General features: G+C 35.0%; 1 protein-coding gene across 1 annotated transcript in view; it reads right to left on the bottom strand.

The window, feature by feature from the left end:
• Positions 1–337: 337 nt before the first annotated feature.
• The window catches only part of ZNF804B (zinc finger protein 804B), a 514,753-nt gene continuing 503,624 nt past the window's right edge, over positions 338–11,466 (bottom strand). Inside the window, exons 3-4 of the mRNA XM_077766795.1 lie at positions 10,019–10,149; positions 338–4,004 (exon numbers count right to left, since the gene is read on the bottom strand). Coding sequence (XP_077622921.1) covers positions 338–4,004; positions 10,019–10,149 — 3,798 coding nt within the window. The remainder of the gene's footprint in view (positions 4,005–10,018; positions 10,150–11,466) is intronic.

Here is an 11,466-nt window from a genome sequence, read left to right as displayed (position 1 = left end):
ATTGTTTTGTAATATCAATGATCTGCCTGAATGTCTTCTGTTACCATTTTAGAAAATTATGTGAGAACTCCTCCAAACAGATCTTTAACACTTTTCCTTCTACCCTCCAGAAAGTTATTTTAAATTTGCTCTGTTATTTATGCAAGTTAAAAGATATTCTTAAAATGCTCCTATTTTAATATTGGCAAATCAATTCATACGTATGTATACTGGTCATATTTTGAATTGGCACCAATATTTTAAATCTTACAACAGTCAGACAGACCACTTTAAATATATCATTTTTTAGGTAGTGACAGTTTGTTTTATTTAACCACAAGAGGGGTTTCAACACCTATTAGTTTAAGTGCGTTGATACATTTAAGGCCTCTTTCACTCCGTTTAACTGCTGCATCTGACTGGAGCAAGAATGGTGGCAAAGATCTTGACCTTGAAACACTGGTTGGATTAAAGGATTCAAGTGGATGATAGATGCTGTAGCTGGGTTTAAGTGAGGGCCAAACAATGCGGGGATCAATGTGGCCGAGGGCAGGGGCTGAAGCGCGATGTGAGGTGGGTGGAAAGGGGCAGTAGTGACCAAATGCAGTGGATGACCCGCTAAGAAAGTGGGGTGTGTGGGGATGATGGTTGGAGTCAGAGGTGAAAACGTGAACGGCGTAAAATGTGGCTGGGAAAGGGGATGTAGATGAGCTATAGGGAGGGGACCACCATGGGAATTTATGGAAGCAGAAACAGCAAAATGCTGCAGCAAGGTGTGGTGGATGGTGGTGATGGAGGTGCGCTGGTGAATCGGTACAGTCTGGACCGCCGAGGCCGGAGAGAAGGCGGTGGGCCCCGAGGCAGGCACAACTCGAAGATGCTTTGAGAGGAGCTGTTTCTGCACGTGCTGCTGGGCTTGTAGCTGTAGGAGCTTATATTTATCCATTTCATCGGGAGAAAATGTTATTGGCTGTTGAATTAAGGGGGGAGAGCTAGATTTATGGCACACTTCTAATTCATCTTCTACTTTGTCATGCTTCTGCATAGTTCTGTCAGAGTAAGAGTTTATATTCCCCTCTACATGATTCATATGCATGCTTACATCCTGTAAGTCAGGATTTATTTGGTCCTCTTTGGTCTCTGTTGAATCAGTAACACCACTATATCTATTTGATGGAAAAGCACCAGGGAAATCATTTGGTAGTGGGTCACGGCTTTGAATAAAATGTTGGACTTCGCTAATTAAAGGTTTTACTGGTTCTTTTGTTGTTGGGTTCTTTTTCACGTTTGGTGTCTGTGAATCTGCTACTACATGAATTATATCTTTAGAAAGATAGTTATCACAATCAGGATCTACTAAAACATGAAAATTATTTGTCTGTGAACTTTTGACTTTGTCTTTCTCAATAGTTCTTTGAATTGCACTGCCTTTATCAATTCTTTTCTTACTTGCATTCTGTGTTCTTTCAGACAAAGGCAATGTGGGTCTGTTACACCCCAGTGGTGTGAATTGAATTGTGCATTGAATTTGTGAATGGGCCTCTGATTCATTTTCACAATTCTTTGAAGACAGCTCAAAATTAGTTGGTTGTTCCTGACATCTCTTGGCTTGCACTCTTTCTAAAAGGCTTTTGGCTGTCAGAGGGGTCCTCTCTCCTTCTGTAATGGCTAACTCGGTGCTTTCTGAAGGGCTGGTAGAACAGTTTCTTAGAAGGCAGCTGAAATTCCCAGAGTTATACTGCAGGGATTTTACTTTTCCCAGGTCACAAATACGAGGGCTGTCCAAAGATTCTTGACTTCTCTCGCTTTTATTTAAATAATAAATTCTCTCTCTTGAGTAAGAGCCCAATCTGCCGCGCTGAGGTCCCTGGCAATTTGTTGGCTCTTCACTGTTCCCAGAACAGGAAACCTGTGAGCTAGAATCACACTGGGCGATTCTCCTGGATTTGGACCCTGAAAACTGCTGTTGATTTTTGCCCAGTTTATATCTTTCTCTGCAGCGACCGTATCTATGTTTTGAGTATTTTTCATTCTTAAATGATTCCCACAATCTGTAGTTCTGGTCTCTCTGTATTTCAGATGGCAGGAAGGTGCTCTTTGCTAACTCCTCCGATGCGCAGAAGCAGTTCTGTTTCTGATGTCTTCCTTTGTGCCTTTCAGCTGGGTTGTGTTCTCTTTCACAAAAGTACAGCACATTACGTCTGCCATTACTGCCGGACTTATGAATTGAACAAGTAGCTCTCAAGCTGGCTGTGCTACCAGGGTTTGTGTCTGAAGGGCTAGACGTTCGATTCAGAGACAACTTTGGAGAATTTGTCTTGTAAGATTGGTTTCTACATCCAGAAACCTTACTGGTCATGCTGATGTTCCTATTCACAATTAGACTAAAGTCCTTCCCATGATCACTGTGACTGCTCACTGGGTAAGGACTAGGATTCCAGGCAATTTGATCTGCATCTTCAAAATCTGAATGAGGATCACAAGGGATCAGTTTTGGTTTTTTAGTCCTAGATATGTAAGGAGAAAAAGATAGGCCCTCATTTGCATCATTTAGAACTACCCTTTGGCAGCTTTGCCAATGGGCCCTGGAAGGTTCCTTAAGTTCATTATCACTATTATTATTGTTTTCTACACAATTCTTTAGAGAGATATCAAGGAAAGCAGGCACTTCAGGATTTTTCATTTCCAAATCATTTGCACTAAAATTATTTTTACTCACATTTGGCTCAGAGTCACTGTAGCCCAAATTACATTTTCTCTGGAAATTTTCCCAATCTGGATTAGCTATCATCATCTTTGGTTTCAGAGACTGATCATTTTCTTGGATCAGTTTCTGTTTGTCTTTGATTAAACCTGAGACTTGGCTCTCTATTTTAGTCTTCATTTCTGAGGGCTCCTTAATCAATTCTCTTTTTAAGTCCTCTGAATCATGGTCACTCTTTGTGTTCCGAGAAAGCTTAAAATCAAAATATAATGGGTTGCATCCATAAGAGATACAGGGCTCTGTTTTTGTAAAGAGCAAAAGTTCCGTGGGCCACTGGAGAGTGGTATGGCCATCCTTACTTTGTACATGGAGAAAAGGCAATGGTTTAGACTTCACATCATGGGGACACGCTTCTCTTACAAGCCTTGGTGCATTTTTGCTAACTCTTTCTGTTTCATCTAAAGATTCTTCTCTCTTCTCCATTCTGGAGTTGGGATTCAGGTGCACTGTACTGTTTTGCTTACTTGGCTCCAGTGATGGACACTCATCCAGACATCCAAATATCCTGGCATCACTGTGCCTGTAAATGTTTGGTGAGCTGGAGGAAGCATTTGCTTGGCATGAGTGATTAATGCAGTTTTCTGAAGTGTTCTTCAATGTACTTCGACTTTCTTTTTCTCTGCTGCAAGGAGCAAAAGCCACATCTGCAAGATGAATATTAGATTGAGAGAATGAAGCACGAATGCCAATTGAATCTTCCTGTGTTTCATCAATAGAGTCATTTTTGTCTTGAACGATTTGAGAGCTGATGGCGAAGGTATTGTGTAAAACATGTTCCAGATGGCTTGGTGTGATGTTTATATCTTTTTCCTTAGTGAGAGGTACATCCTCACTTGCAAACCTGCGGCACTTACATTTCTCTGCAGTTGGTTTTGCTTTATAGCTGGGTGACTTGTTACAATCGTGAGTTTCTTCTGTGTTCTCACTGAAAACTGATGCCGAAGACTCTAATTTTAGATGTACCTTTTTGGAAAAAGAAAATGATACTCCTGTCCTGTGATTTGCATTGTTGAGGTCCAAAGATGTCTGTGGTACCCGATTTCTGAATAAATAACGTTTGTCCACTTGTAACTGGTGTCGATTTTGCATGGTGGACCGCTGTTTATCAGAAATGCTTCTGGGAAGATTCTTTCCTTTAAGGAGAAGAGCGCTCTTCATGCATGATACCTTTCTGCCATTCTTAACTGGGAAAATCCCTTGCTGGAGTTGCTTTTCTATGGCTACCCTGGGAGCTTTGTATGCTGGTCCATTTCCAGAAACACTGTAGACACAATAAATATTTAAATTAGATTTCAAATCTTATCTATTTGTGAACATTTCTTAGTGTTTCTATGATGAGTTATGCTATCTACAAGCTATGTCTATTGGAATATCACCATTTCACTGTGTTTATGTAACTCAGTATATTTATGTTTCTTAGAGGCCATTTCTAAAATGCATCACTAAAGTGTGCTCTTTTGAAATTAGCAAGAAGCAGTAGCAGGTGGTTATCTATGCTAGTGCTGCAAAAGAAAACAAAGTAATGCATTTACATCCCAATATATGTCCTTCAGAACCTATCTTCTTTTTTTTTTTCATATAGATCTAACATTCTTTCACAAAGAGTTTTTCAATCAGTGACTTCACATTAAATAAGAAATAAAATGGAATTAAAAGTCACTTCCAGTGTATAAAAATATATATTTAATTTCCTTTTATATATAAGTGCTACCATTTCATAATTTTTATTGCCTCGGTTTTAAAATTCCTTCATGTTTGCTTCCTTTGGAAACAGTGTGGCTATTTCCTTCTTTATGACTTATCACTATTTTGACCAATTATAACAAATGCATAAAGAAGGAACACACATCTACAAGCCATCTCAGTATCTCAATTATTTGAAATCTTTTATTTTGCATCTTATTCACCCAAACAGTTTCTTTCTACCTTTCTGCATATATTTGTTTTATTTTTTAACAGCTTTGGTAAAGACTATTGATTCTGCTGAGCCTAATTTTTAAATCAATCAGAGAACTGGAAATAGCAATACACATAAGAGATGAAACTCTTTAGATTAAAATGGTCTCTTTTATGTTCTACCTTAAAGTCACTACTACAAAAGAAAGCTTGGGTGGGTGGTAAGGGGGAAGGCACCAGAAAACACATCATTTATCTGATCATTTGCTCTAACATAGCTTTCTTTTCCTTTTCCTTTCCCTTTTCTTTTTCTTTATCTACATGTTTGGATATGTGTCTGTTTGCTTCTTTCTAGTTTAGATTTTTATTTTATTATATTCACTCATTTGTTACTTGCGTAAAGAATACTAAAAATCTGATAGCTTTTCCCTATGTAGATCAACTTCTAGTGGAGAGGTATGTTTTCTGAACCCTTTTCTGAGAAGTTATTTCTTGTTGCCTTCACCTATGACGTTATTTGGCTAATCAGCACAGAACTCTGGAATCACATTCTTTTTATCCACCACATCTCATATAAGTAAAACCTTGGTTTGCGAGCATAATTCATTCCAAAAACATGCTTGTAATCAAATGCAATTATATATCAAAGCGAATTTTAAGAACCATTGGCTCAGTTTTGATCATGTGACATTTGGCATCAGGTACTACTCATATTGAAAGACATTGCTTGTTTATCAAGTTAAAATTATTAAAAATTTTTCCTCATCTTACAGAACACTTGTAGAACAAACTGCCTGCAATGCAAGGTTTTATTGTACTTTGTTTCCTTGTCTTGCTACATGTTTCATACCGCAGAAAAATACTTAAGTCTCCCTTCACTTGTTTTTGAAAGGAATATGTTGTGCACTTGTGTGATTTGTAATTTTCTTTTTCATTTATAATATTTACAACTTATATTTTTATTATAATTACTATCCACAATATGTTTTTATTTTAGACTATATAGATATATGTAGATATTATATAGATATTAGATGATATATATACATAGAGATGATATATATACATATCTGGTCTGTAACCAGACCAGAGTTACAGATTGATTTCTTTGGGTTAATTTTCACTAGTACTGCTGGGCACTTTCAATTCAACTTCTTTAGCTCAGTTGTATTTTCTTCTCTGATTTCTCTGATTATTGCTTCTTCCCTGTCTTAGCTTTTTATGCCGGAACTTACGTTAAGTGTGTTGGCTCTCCTGAATATATCCTGTAGGTGTTATTTATCTCCAAACTTTAGTGTCTTTAGTTTATTTCTCTAGTTTGGAAGGAATTTCTTGTTTTTAATTTCTGTTTTGCTGTTTCAGTTTTTTACAATATCCAATCTTTCATTTACTATGCCCATATAGGTTTTAATTTACAATAGTTTCAGCCACTGTTCGCTTTTTAATAATTTCACATTGTTCCTTCTTCATAAACTAATGGCTGTCACTTTAGAATTATACTGTTCCCTTGAATCCTGTGGAAAATAAATTCAGAAAATTTCCAGTAACTGTTTCATAATGAAATCTTTCTTCTTAATCATCACATTAATCTTCTTTTTTTAAATCATTTTTTCAATGTTCTTTAGAGAGGTTATTGAGGCATACTTGATATGAGGAATGGAAAGGAACATGCTAATATAGTGTATGGCTTATTCAGTATTACTTTTAAACATAAAGGAAAACAGAAAGCACAGAGCTTAACGGTAGTTATTGGTCTTTTAAAATGCCTGCAGTCTGTGGATAGAAGGTTAAACAGCAGAAACATCTGCAGCTCGGAATTTTGCTTCAGTGCCAAAGAGTTTCTTTTTTATATTTGTGGCTACACTTTCGATTCAGTAGTAACTATACTCCTGTTAAGTTACCTTCTCTAGGAATGTCAATTAATCTGATATTATCTGCACTTAGCAGAAATTATTTCAAAAGCCTGGTGTATGGAGATCAGCATTCTGCCTCTCATGATTCCATTATGACACAGATGTTACTATTTTTATATTATCTCTGTATATTTTTCCTTGATAATATTTTTGCTTATTATCCTGGCACTGTTTTGTGTATCTTCTTGCTTTGATTTATGTTAGTCTAAATGTTCTTTTCTGTATGGTTGCTTTATTTGACCATTTATCTCTCTAAAGTGCAAGCTTCTCTCTTTTGTATTCTTTCCAATATTTTTAAGCATCTTTCCTCTTGTTTTTGTATTATATTTTGCTCTTCTTATCCTTAATTCTTGTTCTTACTGTACAATCCAACCTATATTTATGATTATATTTTTCACAAGTTTTAGCATTTTATTCTCATTATTAATCTTTTCTACCTCTAGGGTTTATGCTTTAAACTCTTTATCTCATTGCTTTCTAAACTTTAAGTTCCCTTATCATAAATCTAGTTAATTTTTATTACTTTGAAAAATCCCAATTTTCTATCTTTGTGGTTTTCAATTCTATTATTTTAATACTATTTTGTGTCTTTTAACATAATTAAAGTTTAATTTTTATAGTTATATCCTACGATTTCACTCTTTTCTCTAGAACCTTCTTTAGTTTCTTTCTATATTTTCTACCTAATTATTTTTTATTTATAATAAAAAAGTGACTATAAAGTTAGCCCCTTCTTACTTATTAATAGATTGTCCATTCTAATAGCTCTCCCCAAACTCTAATTCTTGACAACTAAATCCATGCACAATTTAATTATCTTCTGTGCAAAAGTATACTTTCCAAACAGGAAAAAAAAAACATATCAAATATGTTTGATACTTATTTTCTTTAAATGATATAACATTATCCATCTCTTATATTCTCAAAGTCAGTGATCTTATAATTTTTGAAATTTGGAAAAAAGTCCATATCAATATGCACTATACTTAGATTTACATATAGCAGAAGTTTAGAAACAGAATGACTCTCTACCCCCATTTAGTAACTGGGCTTCCTAAGGAACCAGGTTGGGTTGCTTTTCCCATTAAATGGCCAAAGTTGACTGTCCTTTATAAGATTCATCAACAATTTTCTGCCATTATTTATTTTCATCAGTCCAATTCCAATATTCTTATCACTAATAAATTCTCCTCTCTCTTCTGTAGAATCATAGGAGAATTTTCTTGTTATCTGAACCATCCTACAAGAAGCCCTACCATCAGAACCAAGCCCTTGTTAGGAGAATCATGGACAGAGAAAAGTTTTTCAGGAGAGGGATAAAGCACATTTTTTTTTTCTTTTTCATTTTATTTCTTACTTCCATTTTTCAATTCAGCTGCCAAAATGAAAATATTAAATAATTCTATTAAGTGACTTCCTTTAGGCCATGAGGCTGCTTAAACAAAGAGAACAATTATCTGGAGGGCAGAGGACATGTAGCAGAAAAGAATGCAATAATTTTCCTAGTTTCAAGTTTTGCATGTGAAAAACTAAACACCTATCATTTCCCTAACAATATGAAAAAAATGGAACCTAGAGTTTCTGTCTATCCTGTAAGGAATGTGCTTGAGTTTCTGTTTGTTTAGTTAGTACAATTTCAGCTCAACCTTAACTAGTAGAATTTTTCATTTTTTTAATTTGGAAGACACTTCATGGGTAGCGTGGCAAACTCAGAACTTTTAAACAAAAGCATCATAATCATCACCATTTCTATTTCTCCCAAGGAAAATATGTAATAAGTGAGTAGAAATGTAGAAGCATGACAACTTTCCAATAATAAAAAATATACGTTTATTTTTTTTAATTTTTTAAAAATTTTGTTTATTTTTGAGAGAGAGAGAGAGAGAGACAGCATGAGCAGGGAAGGGGCAGAGAGAGAGGGAGACACAGAATCTGAAACAGGCTCTAGGCTGAGCTGTCAACACAGAGCCCAACGCGGGGCTCGAACCCACGAACCGTGAGATCATGACCTGAGCCGAAGTCGGATGCTCAACTGACTGAGCCACCCAGGCTCCCCAAAAATATATATTTATTAAGGCTACTAAGAGTTTTTGATATATGGCCTGAGAGGACCTATCTAAATGTTGTCTCTCTATAGTAAGGTTTGCCCCCTTTTTTATAATCTCATAATAATATCATAATAAATCACTCAAGAATTAACATATTCCTCAGATTTTTTCCCCTGCATGCTATCATAACTATCATTAGACTTTTCCTTCTAAGTTCTATTTTGACAAGGACAATTTGATATCTTATTGACAATGTGTCAAAAGCTCAGCACTAGATGTGTGTCTCATTTCTACGATTATAATGACCTCCGAGCAGGCATTTTTATAGTAACCTCACTTCTGGATACATGGCTTTCCAAACTTTATTGTTTCTTCATACCAAATTTCTCACTTATTTTTAATAGGATTATCTTCTATGTAGTTTCTTGAGTTAATTAAATTATTCTAAGATAGTGGTACAAATACATGAATATATGTAAGGTGAATACTGTGTTTTTTTTTATCATAAATTGATCCTTAAAATAAATAAAATACATATTTTCTTAGAATAAAATTTGAGGTGTAATATTTTATGGTTCTCAATTATTTGAATCATTCATTCTCAAATTTATTGCATTCTGTTTTATTTCAACACGGGTTTAAATTGTGGCAAAGAGCTATAAATTTCACAATTCACTAGGTTGCTGCCAACTTCATTAATTAGCTACATTAGGTGTTTTACATTATGATTCATATGAACACAAATCATAATCTGCAAATTTAATTGAGTTCCAGGTAACAATCTCATTTTGAAACATTCAGCAGTTCTAAGCTTATGTAAAACAGCTATTTTTTAGCTACAAGAATGTATTAGTATACACATGTTATAATTATCAATTTAGCTGGCAGTGTTTGGTAAATTTAACTGCATTCATTACATCTTTTATTTTCTTTTTTTGGCATCTAGACAATGATAGTGTCATTTGTTCTAGGTATAGGTATGTATGGGGAAATGCACAGATTTATTTCCTCCCCTAAAAGATGCACTGTTACTTAAGGTTTTTAAAATTAGTATTACAAAAAAATAAAATAAACTTATTATTACAAAACTTAAAATAATTACTAAAGAGCTATATGGGCCCTTTTAAATCAGCTGGATAGAATATGTGCTAGTATATTAGGATCATTCTTAGATCATTTCATGAAAGAGCACATAAAATTAACATTGGAAAGGAAAAAAGTCAGATACCAAAGTTACTAATTTATCAGCCTTTAACTATTAAAACACTTGCCCTCAAACATGTCTTTTGATTAAATATAATTTGTTTCCATGTGACAGTGAATCAAATAAATTTATCTTGACATTTCCCCAATGACTGAAGAGATTTTTTTTTTTTTGAAGAGAGTTTTGAACCATCTGAGATACCTCTAATTCTTACCATTCAGACTGTTGCCTTAACTCGGCCAGCTGATGAAGCCGCTTAAGTGCTTTTTCTTGTTTCTTCTCATCTTTCCATGACTTGGAAGCTACGTTTCGAGCAAATTCCCGTTGCTTTAATTCTTTCAGTCTCTAGGGACAAAGAAGAAAAAGAGAAAGGGTACTATAAATAACTAATATATTTTCTATCCATAAGGCTCCTTATTAAACTTTGTCTTGGGTGCACCGGTGACTTTCTGGATAGAGAGGGTAAAGCATTTTTTCCATGGGTGTTTATTCTCTTCTCCAAGATAAAGTTAGTTGTCGACTGGCTTATTTATCAAAGCTTGTCACGATCACTACCGAAATGTGCTGCCAACCTGAACCCCAGTGCTTGTTGGGACCACTGTGGCTACATAATATGTGCAATAATTATATGCCTGTGAAAACATAAATGGCTAAATGTGTGGTAGATAATGAGTGTGAAGGGAGAAGAGGTTATGGGGTACACTTTCCTTTCCCCACTGCCCTCAGCACTCTCACATGTAAAACATGCTTAGTCTTATGCACGCAAACTGACACTATTAAATATACTGGGTGAAATGAGCTTGTTTGATTTAAGAACATCTGTTATCGGGAAATATTCAGTTCAAAGCTCTAAATGTGATTCTTAACTCTTTTTTTTTTTCTGGTGTAGATATTTATCCAATGAAGATTTATATACTGTATCCAAGAAGATAAAAATGGGTCAGGGATTTTAACACAGGGAAGATGCTTGCTTGGCTTTGCTTGATTTAAATTAACTTACCACTTCTTTTAATTAATCTTTTCTCTAAAACAATTGGCTTACATGCAAATTGGATGTTACTCATTACCTGTTTGGATTTCTACTTGAGAATTTGCCACTAAGCACACCTAATGATATTGAACAAATTGAGGAACAGTCACAATCAAATGACATCTTGAAGTTTGGCACTTAATCCTGAATTGAGAATATATTTGAAGATTAGTCTCTCTTAACCCATACAAAATTATTTTAAACCATCTGAAATCTATAACCTTTTAATTTGTTTTCATTTTCCAGATCTAGTCTAGAAGATATTTCCTAGAAATGGGAAAAACCACATAGCTATCATGTGAGGTTATAATGCTGTAGCAGACTACTGCCCACCCATAAAGTGAGGGTCCAAACCTTTAATGGTCATTAACTTTGTTCCTGAAAGGGAACATGCTTATGTGAGATGGTGGCCAGATAATCACATCCGGGCCAGGTATCTGAAGAAGGAGGCAGGACCAACATTTTAAAGAGAGAATATTCTAAGCACAATGAACAAGAGTTTCACAGAACTAGAAACAGCCACAGGGGAAATAGTGGAGTCAATCTGCATTCAATTTTTGACAAATGCTTCAGAGGATTAAAAAAAAAGAAAATTTCAAGAAATAAAATNGAGCCAATGTTTTAAAAAAAAA

The sequence above is a fragment of the Crocuta crocuta genome, unplaced genomic scaffold (genome assembly GCF_008692635.1).
Source record: "Crocuta crocuta isolate KB4526 unplaced genomic scaffold, BGI_CrCroc_1.0 scaffold165, whole genome shotgun sequence".
NCBI classification, from domain to species: Eukaryota; Metazoa; Chordata; class Mammalia; order Carnivora; family Hyaenidae; genus Crocuta; species Crocuta crocuta.
This window is presented reverse-complemented; position numbering and strand designations above follow the sequence as displayed.